Genomic DNA, 15569 nt, shown 5'->3' with positions numbered 1-15569 from the left:
TAAAGCATCTGCTTCCTGCGTGCTCCCACACGGTGGCTCTTCTTATTCTTCACCCTCTCCTGAGCCCCTCGTCCCAGGACTCGGGAGCCCGACGCCTCGGTGGCGGCGGCCCCTTCCCTTTGCTCTCATATATTTCAAGAGCCTTTTCACGCCTGCAGTTGCATGCCCGCCCCACGCCTCCCCAGGGCCACTGCCCTGCGCAGGAAGTGCGTGCTGTCTTCGGAGCACCCTGGAACTCTTGCCAGGGACTCGGCCCCCCGACGCAGAGGCTGTTGAGGAAATGGTACCAGAAACCCACTTCATGACTCGGCGGGAGAGTTGTAAAGTAGAATTTTCCGTGCCGCCCCTGGAACCCACCCCCTCCAGGGTCTAATCTTGGGCTCGCAGCCTAGCCCACCGGGCTGTCCTCTGGCCACTGCAAGGGGACAGTTCTCGAACTCTGCTTCACCCCGTGCCGAGCCCACCGGAAGAGGCAGGTGGGATGCGTGGGCCTTGGTTCTAGGCTGGGGTAGTATTTGTATTTGTGAGGCTGAAATTTGAGGATGTCAACCCCACATAAACCCCACCTGTCTTCCAGAAACGACGCCTGTTCTGCTTAAGAAACTCAGCCCCCTGACACCTGGCACTGTCCACAGCATAACTGCCTTATTCTTGTTGTTTCAAAATGATTTCCTGATCATGTGACTGGAGACGTGGGATACGAGCCAGTATGGTTGCCTATTGTATGTGACCCCCAACCCCCGGTAGGCCTGGTACGAGTGGTGACCTATTTATCAAATGAAGGGCTCTTTAATAAAAACCGGATGTTACCCGACCCCCAGCAGGACTCTTTTTCTCATTCAGTGTGAGGAAGGAGCCTAGCATAAGTGAGCAGTGGAGTTGGCAGTCTTAGGGGTCTTAGCAAAGTGTCCAGAGATCTAAGGACGCTGACCACCATTGCTCTGGATAATGACCACTGAACATTTGGATTAGATCTGGGTGGGATCGGGTCCTTTAAACCTCAGTAGGCTGGGAGGAGTGTGCTCTGGACCAGAATCACACCAGCCCCTAAAGGCTCGTTACCCAACTTATCTCCTGGGCCTTCTCCTGAGAAAGGGGACTATGGGGCAGTGTCCCCACTGTCCCCAGAGTAAAGCATTGCCTTGGAACAGAAAACAGCCATGGATGGTGTGGTGGCATCCCCGGAGAGGGGTGTGTCCTCCTCCTGGCAGTGGGGTCCGCACTGGTTGGGGTAACCTTTCACCGGGGGAGGGGAGGCTCGAGCTGCTCTCTCATTGGCCTATTTAGGAAGTGTTCGTCAAACACTTGCCGTATGCAATGCCAGGATGCTGGGATATGACAACCAAACAGAGCCCTGCCCTTAAGGAACCCCCAATCTACTGGGGGACACACGCAGGGAAGGAGGCTGTTAGCTTTGTGTGTGACGAGGGCCACCACTTAGCCCTTAGAAGGGACACCCAGCAGTGTCTTGGGAGAGCAGGGAAGCCTCCCTGGAGGAGGTGCTGCCGACCTCACCCCAGGAGGGCGGAGAGGAGTTCTCCTGGGAAGGGGTCTGGGTAGAGGCGTTGGGAAGGCTCTTGCTGGTCTAGAGGCTGAGGGTGGGAAGGTGACTGGGGAGGGAGTTGAGGAAGGCCTCGCTGGCAGAGGCCCAGGGATGCAAGGGTGCATTTGAGGAGCTGCAGAGACGGCCTGTAAAAGCTGCTGGACCCTGGGCGCTGTGTGTGGGAAGGGGCAGGAGGTGGGCAGGAGTGGCTCGGACCTCCCAGATGTTCCCCCTTCAGCCCTGTGGGCAAGTGGGAGCCTGGAAGGATTTCAGCAAAGGAGGGAGGTCTGCGATCAAGCGGGTTTGGGAGGCCGCTCCGGCGATGGAGCTTGGAGGACTGACTCCGGCTGGGGCCCTGAGGATTCGTGGGGAGGGTGGATTTGAGAGGCTTGAGGTGTGGGGCTGGGAAGGCTCCAGGCAGACTCCGGAGGGTAGCAGGACCACCTGGGCTTGGTAAGCGCAGCCTGCTGGCCCGGCCCCAGAGGCCTGGGTGGTGCCGAGAATTCACATTTCTAACAGGCTGCAGGTGACGCTGCCGCTGCTGGACAGGGGCCGGGCTCTGGAACACGGCTCCAGGCTTCGGGCTCAGGTGACAGGGCGGACCCCCGAGCCATGGAGTTTAGGAAGGCGAGGTCTGGGGGATGCAAAGGCGAGAACAGGATGTTGCGTGGTTGCAGCCGAAAGCCCGGCTGCCCATCACCCGCGTCACCGCCAGCCGCTCTGCCGCCCGTGATCCTCAGCCCCCACGTCTCACTCCCTTCCAGGTGGCACCTCCCTGAGCTTCCTGGTTTTGGTGACGGGCTGCACATCTGTGGGCAGAATTCCAGAGGCCGAAATCTACAAAATCACCGCCACCGACTTTTACCCACTTCAGGAAGAGGCCAAGGAGGAGGACCGCCTCACAGCCTTGAGGAAGATCCTCAACTCAGGGGTCTTCTACTTCTCGTGGCCCAACGATGGGTCTTGCTTCGACCTCACTGTCCGGGCACAGAAGCAGGGCGATGACAGCTCCGAGTGGGGCAACTCCTTCTTCTGGTGAGGCCCTGGGGCCCGAGCTCTCCTGCCCACAGCTTACATGGAGGGCGGGCTCCGATGGGCACCTGCATCCTTGGTCTCCACTTTGCAACATCCCCGGCACGTGGGTCACCTGTGAGAGCTGTGATCTGTGCCCGCTCACTCTCCGCACAATGAGAGGCAAACAAGCCCCACTCCCCACCAGGGGTCGGGGAGGGTGTTCAACATGGTTTAATGCAGACTTAGGAAGGAAAATCTGCTCCATAAGTAAAGAGCACAAGTGGCAGCATCTCCCGGTTTCTCCCAAGTGCCTGGGCCTGTGCTCAGTGCTTCCCTGGCCCCTGGTCCCCTCAGTTCTCCTGGTTATCCTCCAGCCTACAGACATTTACCACCGACATTTCTAAAGCACTGTTCTAAGTTCTCTGGGGGTCATAACTCACGTAATCCGCATAGTAACCAATGAGGTAGGGTCTGTTATCCCCATTTTACAGGTAAGGAGACTGAGGCTTGAATAACAGAGGGAATTTGAACCCAGGCATCTGGCTCCAGATCCCATGCTGTTAATCACGAAACCAAACCAGTTGTATCAACGGCAAAACTGAGTCATCCTGCCAAGGTGGTGTGCGGTAGTGTGATAAGACAGACCTGAAGCCCTGGCAAAAGTGGTTGGGTTTCTGTATGTTTAGGGTCATCTGGGCGCTCCTTCAGGGACTAGCTAGTGTGGATGACCCTATAAATATGTAAATTATCTCCCTTTCTGGGCTCCAGGGGTCATGACCCTCACCAGTCCTGTGAAAGAGCCAGGGGGGTACAGCGATTCACATGCAATGGAGCTGTTCCCCTCAGATTTACCAGGAGATGAGAGTCAGAAGCAGAAGTGATGAGAATCCTGCTGTAGAAATTGTTCCAGTACACCTCACATAATGAGGCGTTCCTAGATTCCAGTGTTGGCCTTTGGGGCTACCCCAGTTTCTAGCCCTGAGTCAGGACTGATGAGGCTTCTTTGTGCCCTTTATTTATTCATCCCTCCCTTACCCAAACAGAGGAGGTCATAGGTTTCCATCACCAGGTAAGTGTACTTAGCTTGGTGCTTGGACTCCCACGAGTGAGTTCCTGACTTCCATTTGGAGAAAGGGGGTTCTCCATATCCTTCCATGTGTCCCCGTACTCCCTGCCCCACCAAATCTTCTTAGGTTCTCTGGTTTTGTTGAGTTTGGGGGGCAGTAGCATGCTCAAACTTCAAGCGTGTGAGTCTCCTGCTGATCTTGTTAAAATGCAGATTTTGACGGAGCAGGGCTGGGCTGGGGCCCGAGACTCGGCATTTCTAGCAAGGAGCCAATGCTGCTGGTTTGAGGACCACACTCTGAGTAACAGGTGCAGGGGATGGTGTGTCTGTGAATCACTAGTTCCATTTTGCAGGTGCACGTGCCCCTGAAGGCAGCCAAGCTCAGGGACACAGGGGCTGTGGGGTATGAGGGGTCGGTCTTTCTTAGGCCGGGGGCTCCTTTTCAGCTGGGACTGTCTGATGAGCCGAGGCCAGAGGTCTCAGAGGCTGTAACATTTGTTGGGTGCCTGGATTGCCCTTTGTACCTGCTCTTCTCAGGACTCCTGATGCCAGCTCTGTGGTTGGAGATTTGAGATCCACAAAGAAGACAAAGCAGAGAATCGCAGAGTGAAGGCGGAAGGGGCTTGGGGAGCGGGAGGCCCCAAGTGCACACTAGACTGTCTTGGGCTCTGGAGGTGCGAGGCTACTGGGCCATCCCACACTCCAGGGCGTGGTGTTTGGGCTCAGGGCGGCACCCGTGGAGCTGACCACAGCTGAGTCAGCCCCAGCTTGCGTGGTCACGGGCTTGATGGCCTGAACCCACCATTTTGGGTGCGGTGTTCAAGGTCTGAACCCACATCTGGAGTCAGATGGGGTCAGCGCTGAACGTGGCTGGTGTACAGCGGGGTGAAGGCATTTTTCTGGGCTGGTTACTGTTCCCCACCGATCATTGCTTCCTAGTACCATCCAGTCCTGGAAGGAGACGCAGGCTGTTTTCCTTTGTAGGTTTGGGTTTCTTCCTTCAAGGATGTGAGCTGTCCTCCCACAGCGGGTCAGGCCAGTGTGACTACAGACAGGATTATTTAGAGCTGTCTGTTTGGCAAACGGTTCCTTCTCCTGACCCCTAGTGACTGATGGCAGCCATAGCCGTGTGGCTGGAAGACCCTGGAATATTCTGGAGGCCTTCCTTTGATGCTGATTTCATATGGGGATGACTAAAGATGGTTTATCATCTGAATTTTAGAGAGGGTTTCAGAAGAGGGGAAGGTGTTTTTGTAAAGTAATGCTACATGCTCATCATTCTTTAGGCAGACCAGCGCCCTGGTGTGAGAGGTCAGGCATGGCCCTGCTCCTGGGGCGGGGGGTGTCTCTTAGTGCCCACGCGGTCACGTCGGGGAGGCTGGCCTGAGAGCAGGGAGTGGCTGCCTCTTGCCACTTAGAGAAGCCGCCTGAGACGTCAGAGCTCACGGCACACTTCTCCAGAAAGGAGAGAGCTGCTTAGGGCAGGAATAGTGCTGCCTTTTTTAAACAAATAGGGCATTGTGACCTAGATTAGCTTGCTACCCTGTGGTGGTTCCTGCCTCCTGGGGAGCGTGTTAGGGGCCTCAGAACGGCACGGCTTGGGTCCCCTGGGTGAACTGTGTGGAGCCCGGAAGAAGCCTGAGGCCCGTGCACGCCCTCCGAGCCCCACTTCTCAGAGCAACCACTTGCCTGCTCGGTAAGCTCCAGTGGGCGCTGGGGAGGCCGAGCGAGTGAGAGATGAGAGCAGGGTGTGGCCATGCACAGGTGCAGCTGTCAAGGTAGGGCCTTCAGCAGGAGAGGCTGGGGGTGAAGAGCACAGCTCCAACTCCATGCTACCGCTTCCTGGTGCCGTGACCTTGGGCGAGTACTTCTCTTCTGTGCCTCAGTTTCTTCATCTGTAAAATGGGGTGAATGATAACACCTGGTACACAGGGCTGTTTCAAGAATGAAGTGAGTTGATCCGTCCCAAAGCACTTAGAACGGTGCTCGGTGCCCTTGATAAACGTTGGCCTTTATCCCCATGATTATCATCGTGGATGCCAGAGACCCAGAACAATCCACTGGGTATGGGGAGGAAGTACTAGAACTTTCATTAGGTTTTATGTTCCTCTCATCCTGTTTATTTATCATCCATTGCTTTGTAATGCTCTCATTACATTCACCTTGTGGGACCTGAATATAATTTAAGTAAGCATGTAAGCATGCATATATTTAATTATTTTATGATTTGTCATGTTATCATTTATCACTATCCTGTCATCGTAAAGCATGATTAAATTTTTACTGATGGGATTCATTATCAAAAACCGCAGAGGCCACCAGTGTAAACAGAGGCTTCTCCGAGATTCCCTGAAAGGCTTGTGACTGACTCACACCTGTACCTGGATTCCATTCACTGATACTGACGCCTGGGAGTAGCTTCAGGAAAGGACTCCTAGCCCTCTCCTGCTGCACGTGTCTCCGTGGCCCTGCCGTTTGGGGTGTCTCGGAAGCACACGCGCATCCCGGGCTGTGTGTCCCGAGTGTGGAGTTCGTGGGGAGTGTGCAGTGTGGGAAGGCAGCCCCTGGGCACCTCCCCGACTTGCTTGGGTCACGGTGTTCCCTCGAGGATGTGAGGCGGCCTGAACCGCTGTGGGGCTCTGTTTTGCAGGAACCAGCTGCTGCACGTGCCCCTGAGGCAGCACCAGGTGCGCTGCTGTGACTGGCTGCTGAAGGTCATCTGCGGGGTGGTGGCCGTCCGCACGGTGTACGCCTCTCACAAGCAGGCCAAGGCCTGCCTCGTCTCCCGTATCAGCTGCGAGCGCGCCGGTGCTCGCTTCCACACCCGAGGCGTGAACGACGACGGCCATGTGTCCAACTTCGTGGAGACGGAGCAGGTCAGTGCCCAGGCCGGCCCGTGGCCCCTGCTGGTTCAGAGCAGAGGAACCTGTGCAAACTTGTTTCCGTTGGAGGCGGGGGTGCTGGAGGCGTTTTCGTGGCTCCTCGCTCTCCCAGGAGCACAGAATGTGTCCCTGGGGCTCTGTTTGCAAATGTGGCCTCGGGTTTGCATGCTGTATCTTTTCTTTTAATACAATTATCTATTTACTTATTTATGTATTTTTGGCCGCGTTGCGTCTTTGTTGCTGTGTGCGGGCTTTCTCTAGTTGTGGCGAGCGGGGGCTACTCTTCGTCGCAGTGCGCTGGCTTCTCATGGCGGTGGCTTTTCTTGTTGTGGAGCACACGGGCTCTAGGCACGTGGGCTTCAGTAGTTGTGGCACACGGGCTCAGTAGTTTGTGGCTTGGGGCTTAGTTGCTCTGCAGCATGTGGGATCTTCCCGGACCAGGGCTCGAACCCGTGTCCCCTGCATTGGCAAGCGGATTCTTAACCACTGCGCCACCAGGAAAGTCCCTGCATGCTGTATCTTTTTTGATTCTCTTCTCACGCTGGAAAAGTGTTGCTTACCCAGGGGTATTTTCAGCTAAAAAGAAGAAGGAATTTTTGCCGTGATATCACGAAGGGTGGTGGTTATTCAGAGAGCAGCTGACAAATGAACCAATAAGGTTTGAAAATCTTTTTAAGACAAAAGTAAGTAGCTGAATAACGGCAGGATGAGAGAAGGAAGTTATTTTTCATTCTAGATCCACTGAAGCTTCCTCCTGGAAGCAAGTCTTAGCAGCTGGGAGTTGTGAAATCTGCATGTGAGGCAGCAGCTCCGTGGAATAGAACCTTCTGCTTCATTTCTCATTGACTTTTTCCCCCCTAAATTCTGTTCTCATTCCCAGAGATGCTGTCTTACAGCTGCTTTATTTATTATTATTATTATTATTTTGCTAACAGGCGATTTTTTTGCGAACATGCTAACATGCAATGTTATCCTACACAGTAGGATAATACCACCGTGTGGACTAACAGATAGAATAAATCAAAGGATAGCCCATGAAAGGCACAGGTGTAGTATTGCCGTGGGTGTCAAGCTGCAAGCAGCCCGTGTTTATTTAGTGCTGATGGGACTTTGCATCCCCTCTTACGGCTGCAGCTGCGACAGGTGTTTCCTACCAGGACTTTAGCCAGTTTAATTCAGCACTGATTTGAGCACTTGCCTTCTGTGTGTGAGCTGGACCCGCCTGGGCTTTCGGAGGGCACAGAGCGGGGAGGGTCCTCTTGGGGTCAGATGCTGAGTAGGGGGATGCCAGTCAGCAGCCTGAAGATGAGCAGAGGGGCAATTTCTTGCCTGTGACTTCAGCTCTCCTGGACATAGACGCGGCTGGTAAATAAACACCTGGTTAAAAATGACAGAGAAAATGCGGCCCCCAGATGGGGGCCTTCCTCACGGTGTTCCATCCCGGTCTTTATCCTTGTGTCATTAGTCTTTGCACCATTCAATTCATTCCACAGATCTTAATTACTTTTCACCTGCCACAGGCTGAGCGCTGTGCTGGGAAGTGGGGGCCAAAGATGCAAAGCATTTTTGGACGAATCAAAATACCAGAGACCCTGAACCTGGTAACTGAGCGGGATTTAGGAGGTTTCCGGGGGCAGCCCTGGAGCGAGCCCCTGCGGTTCAGCCTTCGCCTCGTTCCCCATCCCGCCCTCGGGCAGAGAGTACCTTGTTTAGTGCCCCTTAGATTTTTTTGGATTTCAACCAGTTTTTTAAAAATTGGGGTCCCATCTACTTGTCAAGCAAGTCATTGATAAAGCAACTGTCCTCCTTATCACTGTCTGTTCCTAAGCGATAAGACGTTTTAACACTGAAAATGTAAGAAGACGTAGTGGTTTCCTGGAACTGCTGTAACGAGCACCGCAAATGGTGGGAGTGGGGGCAGTGCTGAAAAGGACTGAAATGTATTGTCTCCCAGTCCTGGAGGCCAGAGCCCGAGATCAGGGCGTGCGCACCGCCGCGCTCCTTCTGAAGCCTCTGGGGGAGGAGCCTTCCCACTGGCAGCTTCTGACGCCCTGGCGGTGGCAGCGTCACTCCCATCTGGCTCCAGCACCACGTGGCATCTTCTCCCTGCGTGTGTGTGTTTCTCCCCTTTACATAAGGACACCAGGCATATTGGATTGAGGGCCCAGCCTACTCCAACCTGACCTTTCTTAACTAATTGCATCTGCAACGGCTCTTATCTCCAAGTAAGGTCACATTCCCAGGTGTTGGGGGTTAGGCTTTCAACATACTGTTGTTTTTTGCGGTACGCGGGCCCCTCACTGTCATGGCCTCTCCCGTTGCGGAGCACAGGCTCCGGACGCGCAGGCTCAGCGGCCATGGCTCACGGGCCCAGCCGCTCCACGGCATGTGGGATCTTCCCAGACCGGGGCACGAACCCGCGTCCCCTGCACCGGCAGGCGGACTTCCCGACCACTGTGCCACCAGGGAAACCCCTTCAACATATCTTTTTGAGGGGGGCCACAATTCAATCCAACACAAGGACATAACCTGACATTAACAGGTCAGGACTGTGCTTTCAATGCAGCGCGTTTAGCTTTGTGAACAATCTCCCTATTGTCCTTGCTCTTCTCGTTTTTCTACAGACTAGGGTTGGGCCTCTGCTCTGGTTGTTCTAAGTGTGCCTGGTGACTTGCGCTTGTCTCCTGCCTGCCCCGTGTATGTGCTCGGAGGCAGGGACCCTGTCCCCTCCAGCAGCGTGCGGCCGGCCCGCGAGGCCTTAGAGCCCGCAGCGCCCTGCCCCTCCCCCCTCCCCCCCCCCCCCCCGCTCCTGCAGCCCACCCTGTTACTTAAATTGCCGGCACCTGCCTCCCTTCTTGGGCGCGGGGAGGGGTTTCTTGGCTCCTGTGAGCTTTGTGGGCTTCCGGGTTTGTGCTTTTCCTCCCTTTCTTCCTCTGCGCTGCTCTCGGGATGAGGCCCTCGCCCCGACTTTGCTCCCAGGAGCAGCGGATGAGCTGACAGTCAGCCAGACATCACCAGCTGCTGTCCTGCCGGGACCCAGAGGCTGCAAGTGAGCCCCACGGTGATTTCGTTTTCACAGACACACATGGGGCAGGAGGTCGTGGGCTTGCACCCAAAGCAGTTCCTCGTGGGGCGCGTGCGTTTCAGTCTGCTCCCCAGGGACCCCGTGCTCTCCACCACGGGAGGGAGGAGCCGGACGAGTCACACCAGCAGGGCCCCCAAACAGCGTGACCGCCCTGGCGTGTGGAGGAGAAGGTGACCCCAGGGGAGGGGTCGTTTCCCAGAGCCGATACAGGGGTGTCCTCGTCGGCAACACAGATGCACGTCCTGAGCCCCTCAGCTGAGTCTGAGCGGGAGCCTGCCGGGTGGGGTCACAGCAGGGAGGAGACAGACCAGCTGGCCCTCGGGGGTGCCTCCCACGGTAAGTGGTCAGTGCTCAGCTGTGAGCCTCCTACCTGGAGAGAGAAGGAAAGACAGCAGAGCAAGGGAGGGCAGGGAGAGGCCTGTGTGCTAGCGGAGGACCCTGCAAGGTGGGGAGTCTTGGAGGAGGGCCCTGGGAGGTGGGGAGTCTTGGAGGAGGACGCTGGGAGGTGGGGAGTCTTGGAGGAGGACCCTGGGAGGTGGGGAGTCTTGGAGGAGGACCTTGGGAGGTGGGGAGTCTTGCAGGAGGACGCTGGGAGGTGGGGAGTCTTGCAGGAGGGCCCAGGGAGGTGGGGAGTCTTGCAGGCGGGCCCTGGGAGGTGGGGAGTCTTGGAGGAGGACCCTGGGAGGTGGGGAGTCTTGGAGGAGGACGCTGGGAGGTGGGGAGTCTTGGAGGAGGACCCTGGGAGGTGGGGAGTCTTGCAGGAGGACCCAGGGAGGTGGGGAGTCTTGGAGGAGGACGCTGGGAGGTGGGGAGTCTTGGAGGAGGACGCTGGGAGGTGGGGAGTCTTGGAGGAGGACGCTGGGAGGTGGGGAGTCTTGCAGGAGGACGCTGGGAGGTGGGGAGTCTTGCAGGAGGACCCAGGGAGGTGGGGAGTCTTGGAGGAGGACGCTGGGAGGTGGGGAGTCTTGGAGGAGGACGCTGGGAGGTGGGGAGTCTTGGAGGAGGACCCAGGGAGGTGGGGAGTCTTGCAGGAGGACCCAGGGAGGTGGGGAGTCTTGGAGGAGGACGCTGGGAGGTGGGGAGTCTTGGAGGAGGACGCTGGGAGGTGGGGAGTCTTGGAGGAGGACGCTGGGAGGTGGGGAGTCTTGGAGGAGGACCCAGGGAGGTGGGGAGTCTTGGAGGAGGACCCAGGGAGGTGGGGAGTCTTGGAGGAGGACTCTGGGAGGTGGGGAGTCTTGGAGGAGGACCTAGGGAGGTGGGGAGTCTTGCAGGAGGACCCAGGGAGGTGGGGAGTCTTGGAGGAGGACGCTGGGAGGTGGGGAGTCTTGGAGGAGGGCGGTGGGAGGTGGGGAGTCTTGGAGGAGGGCGGTGGGAGGTGGGGAGTCTTGGAGGAGGGCGCTGGGAGGTGGGGAGTCTTGGAGGAGGGCGCTGGGAGGTGAGGAGTCTTGGACGAGGACGCTGGGAGGTGGGGAGTCTTGGACGAGGACGCTGGGAGATGGGGAGTCTTGGATGAGGACGCTGGGAGGTGGGGAGTCTTGGATGAGGATGCTGGGAGGTGGAGAGTCTTGGAGGAGGACCCTGGGAGGTGGAGAACCACGGAGGGAGAGGAAGACACGAGGCGTCGCCTGCTTCGTGACCTGGCATTTAGAGAAATGGCAGGATCTGAAACCTCATGTCTGCACCTGAGGGTGCAGGCAGCAACTTGAGGACATTGGTACTGAGCCCGCGGCAGGAAGGAGCATTGGCTGGGGCAGCTTGGCCCCTCTTGTGTTGCCTGCAGGTCACCTCCGGCCTGTGCCCTCTGCTAAGGGACTGAGACCTCAGCCACTGGGGAGGGGAGGTCCTGTAGCAGAGGCGCGAGGGCGGCTGACGGGCTGCTTGCCTCTGTCATTCAGACCAGCGATGGCGCGAGACGGAGCAGGCTGGATCCCTGACGTGGAGACTAACTCTCAGGGAGCCAGAAAAGGGAGGTGTTTTCAAACCATCCACTCCTGCCTTGCTTTTATGTTTTTCCCTAAGAGAACAGTCTTTCTCCTCCAAGGCAGGCTGTGTATGTGTGCCCGTTTGTGGGTAGGGGGGTTTTGTGTGGGCATGCAGGCATATGTGTGTTGTGTATTTGCTCGTGTGCACACACGTATGTGTTGTGTGCACATTTGTGTTGTGTAGATGCATGTGTGCGCAGGTGTGGACGGCATCTTGGTCTCCCTGGGCGGAGTCTGCAGTCTTTTCGGCTCTGCTGGGAGTCCCACCTGGTGGGCTCGCTCTGCCGCCATGACTCGCGGCACAGAAAGTCCCCTCATTTACCCAAAGAAAACAAAAGATAACGATTTGGCTACTGAAGATAAGGCCCCTGGTTCATCAGGGAGGTTGGGATGACCGTGAGCGTCCTCCCGGGAATGCAGACCTGGAAGGAATTGGTTTGCAAACACCTCATCCTGGACCAGAAGTTCAGCAAAAAGCCTTGTGGAGAAAAGTGTCTCTATCCAGTGGCGAGGCTTCCTGCTTTGTCCCTTTCTCGTTACGGTTGTTGGGCTGCTGCTCCCCCACTCTGTGAAAGGGGCGCGCTCGGTGCCAGGCCTGGCCTCGAGCCACACGCTGAGGTGGCTCCCCCTTCCTGAAGCCCCTCCTGCTCTGCGTTTCCCTCCCACCTCTGTCTGTCCCCTCCTAGATCTCCTCTCCTGCCCGCGGCCTGAACCCTGTTCCCATGTTCTGCGGGGCAGGAGGCTTTTCCGAACTGAATGGGAAGGAGTGACCGCCCTGGGCCCCAGAACGCTCCCTCCTTTGCTTCACGGCACGTCACCCCTCTGTGATCAGGTGACGTTAACTCCGTTGAGAGAGGGAAACCGAGGCAGGAGGTGGTTAAGGAACAGAGCCTGGGTCACCCCGCTGGGCAGAGGGGAGTGGGACCCGGGTCGGCGGTGTCCCAGAGCTCACGTGCTGACCTGCGTTCACTCTCCATCCTGTCCCTCCCCCCCCCAGGGCCCCCAAGTGCCCTCTGTTAAAACTGCCTCGGTGAGGTCAGGCCAGGTGTTGAAGCTCCCGGTAGTTTTAAAACCTGTGTTCTTTCGCCCAGAAAGGAAAGCACTTTAAATCCATCACTACTGTGCGATGATGGGGGTGGTCCTACCACCTCGGGAACAAAGAGGTGGGTGTTCCTGATGATAGGGTGGGCACAGAACTAGAATATTTTCATGTGGGAGGAGGAATAGAGAAATCTGGAGGCATCTTTTCTTTCTGTCCCGGGGGTGGGGTCCGGAGTGCTGGGACCGCTTGTCGGTGTTTTTCTGAAGCTGGTTCTGTGTTAAGTTCCAGCTCAAGAGGGGCGTGGTCTAATGCCGGAAGTAGCGCTTTTAGCACGTATTAAGTAAAGTGAAGGGTAATCGTTCCTTAGCTTCCGTCAGGTCCCGGGCACTGTTATGAGTTGTCTTTACGTAGGGATATTGGCTGAATTGGTGGCTCTCAGCGATCTGGACACAGGCAGGGAGGCTGTATACCTTTAATCTCGCTGTAGCCTGTGCTCCCCGCAGTAGCTTACATAGCCGCCACTTTCTTCTGCTTTTGTCAGTGGAATAATGGAGCGTAACCAATTTGCTGGTGATCAGTATCTGAAAACAGACGAGTTCTTCACCCAGTACATTTTTTTCCTTTGGAGATTAAAGGATAGAGTTTCAGCTCAACATTATGACTCCCAGGCTCATGTAATTCCTGAAGTTCAGGGAACCTTCAGGTCTAATATTCAGGTCCTCCACTGCAGAATTACTAATGCATGTGTGATCTGAGCGTGATCTAGCCGCATGGAAAGCTGCCCTGTAAGGGAGCAGGCCGCTAAGAAATGGAAAGGGCCAGTAGCATCGCCTGAGGCCAGCCCTGCCAGGCCAGGGTAGAGTTACTCAGATAAAGGGCAGCATCTGATAGCTGCCGCAGCCCTCACCCTCGTGATGCTGGGGACTGTACTTTTTGTCCCTTTAGACCTCCCTGGCACTAGAGCATCAGTAAGGGCCTGCAGACGGGTGAGGAGTTGGTACAGCCTGGAAGAACTGTGTGTGGGGTAGGAAAGAGATACATTCCTTAACTTGTAAAGGATGGTCTGTGTCTGTGCAGGTGCTGTCACCCTGGAAGTTTGTGGAGGCTGTGTGTGTGTGTGTGTGTGTGCGCGCGTGGACTCCCTGACACGTTCAAGAACACAGTGGTGTAGGGCCAGGACCAACTGTGAGTTCAGGTCAAGTCTTGACTTGCATTGTCAAGTGCAGGACCGACTAGTGCAGCTAACTAGGGCTTTGGGCTACAGCTGGTTCATTTCATTTCCTCCAGTCCCTTTCCAGTCGCTGTCTGCTACTTCGCCAGCTGACAGGGTGACAGTAGAGGGCTCCCAGGAAGGTCTTAGTTAAATCCCAGAGCCCATTTGCCTCTGTTCCTAAAATTGGTGGGGAGGGGACTGCTGGGCTTTTCGGGGAGGTCGCTCAGGTTGTGGGATTTCCATCCACCCACACTCTCCTCCTCGGAGGCTGGGGGGCAGCGGAGCAAGCCTGTGAGCGCCGGCCGGCCTGCGGGGCGGGGAGCAGCTCGGCCAGGCTGGGAGAGGGGCAGAGGGCGCTCAAGCCCGCCGTCGCCCTTCGCTCTGGCTGGTGTCGGGTCTCAGGCAGCCGGATCCCGTTACCGGCCCCAGGACATTCGGTTTCATTGAAGAATACCTTTCCCCTTCTGTCTCCTTGTGGTGCAGATGATCTACATGGATGATGGAGTGTCGTCTTTTGTTCAGATCAGAGGCTCCGTTCCGCTGTTTTGGGAGCAGCCAGGGCTTCAGGTAGGTAATAAAAAGCCTGTCCGCGTGTGTCTCTTCTCTTCTAAACGGCTGTGAGTTGTTTCTTTTAGTCATATTTCTTTCATGGCAGTTTCTGGTCTTTTTCCCCAGCCCAGTTGGATTGAGCTGAGTTGTCACAGTGTGTGTGCACGTGTGTGTGAGCGTGCACGTGTGTGTGTGTGTGCGCGTGTGTGTGGTGTCGTACACAGAGACATATACGTTGTGTGATTTTCCGATCTCGAGCTCGCTGATGACACTGGTGAGGTGGAAGGTCTTTGCGAGTAAGTGGACCACATCGTGTGATTGCAGTTACCTTCACTTAGACCCAGGTTCAGTGTGTTGAGAGCGTGGCCTAAGATGTCTTTTTTTTTTTTTTGCGGTACATGGGCCTCTCGCTGTTGTGGCCTCTCCCGTTGCGGAGCACAGGCTCTGGACGCACAGGCTCACGGGCACGAACCCGTGTCCCCTGCATCGGCAGACGGACTCTCAACCACTGCGCCACCAGGGAAGGCCCCCTAAGATGTCTTTAGAGAGTCACGACTCTCCTGGAAAGCTTTGAAAGGTTTTGGGGGCCCCAGCGGCCGTGTGGCAGGTCTGGCGTTTGGAGGTGCTTGTTGTGGGACCGCGTGCGAACTGCACGGAGCTTTCATGTGATTTCTAAAAATACTCCTTGCCGTCCCAACAGGGCACTGGCCGGTGCCAGAGGTATTTGGCCTTCTGTCTCCTGGGACGAGTTCAGGGTGTGGGTCCAAGAGCATGTCTGTCGTCAGTGGAGGGGCACACTGCTTTCCTACCTGGGAGGGTCACAGCCGAGGGGACCTGATGCCTCCACACCGATCCCGGTGTTCCCGCCTGGCTGGAGGGGACGTGGGTGCCCTCAGGAGACCCCTGTGCCCAGGCCTGTGTCGCCTTGGCTCTCCTTCCCGAGCGCTCTGTGTGAGGGTGGCTGGGTCACCAGGCGGTGGCTAGAGAGGCCCAGGGCCACCTGCCAGGCTCTTGGAGTGTTTGATGCGCTGGGTCTCACCCGCCCTTGACTTGACCCAGCCTCAGCCGTGGGCACTTTGTCCTCATGCTGTCATCGTGCGGTTGGAAGCCGTGGAAAGGAACCTTGTCAGCCCTTAGGTGAGACGGGTGGATGAGTGTCTCAGTTCTGTGGGCAAAAGCTCAATTAACATTCA

At 56.5% G+C, this 15569-nt stretch overlaps 2 protein-coding genes across 11 annotated transcripts in view; both read left to right on the top strand.

Annotated features, from left to right (window-relative positions):
* The window catches only part of SYNJ2 (synaptojanin 2), a 98094-nt gene that overhangs the window by 40020 nt on the left and 42505 nt on the right, over positions 1 to 15569 (top strand). For 7 of the 8 annotated variants that reach the window (XM_033404129.2, XM_033404115.2, XM_049695452.1 and 4 more), the window contains exons 3-5: positions 2308 to 2578; positions 6274 to 6499; positions 14311 to 14394. In XM_033404129.2, coding sequence (XP_033260020.1) covers positions 14311 to 14394 — 84 coding nt within the window. In that variant the 5' untranslated portion in view covers positions 2308 to 2578; positions 6274 to 6499. The remainder of the gene's footprint in view (positions 1 to 2307; positions 2579 to 6273; positions 6500 to 14310; positions 14395 to 15569) is intronic. The other variant, XM_049695453.1, reaches the window with a different exon arrangement.
* On the top strand, positions 9290 to 14304 carry LOC125960673 (antho-RFamide neuropeptides-like). 3 transcript variants are annotated; one of them, XM_049695467.1, is made up of 2 exons: positions 9290 to 10035; positions 10336 to 14304. In XM_049695467.1, exons 1-2 carry the CDS (start codon positions 9824 to 9826, stop codon positions 11027 to 11029), a joined length of 906 nt encoding a protein of 301 aa, XP_049551424.1. In that variant the 5' UTR covers positions 9290 to 9823; the 3' UTR covers positions 11030 to 14304. The 3 variants fall into 3 exon arrangements, 1 of the variants encoding a protein (XP_049551424.1); XR_007470583.1 differs by lacking the exon at positions 9290 to 10035 and adding an exon at positions 10160 to 10215; XR_007470584.1 differs by lacking the exon at positions 9290 to 10035 and adding an exon at positions 10173 to 10245.

Source organism: Orcinus orca, chromosome 12 (genome assembly GCF_937001465.1).
Source record: "Orcinus orca chromosome 12, mOrcOrc1.1, whole genome shotgun sequence".
NCBI lineage: Eukaryota > Metazoa > Chordata > Mammalia > Artiodactyla > Delphinidae > Orcinus > Orcinus orca.
This window is presented reverse-complemented; position numbering and strand designations above follow the sequence as displayed.

Bases quoted from the DNA above. Each gene is read 5' to 3' on its own strand.
- LOC125960673 (XM_049695467.1), top strand. From the start codon at position 9,824: ATGCACGTCCTGAGCCCCTCAGCTGAGTCTGAGCGGGAGCCTGCCGGG. The intron at 10,036-10,335 runs GTGGGGAGTCTT...GGACCCTGGGAG, and splicing joins CTAGCGGAGGACCCTGCAAG to GTGGGGAGTCTTGCAGGAGG.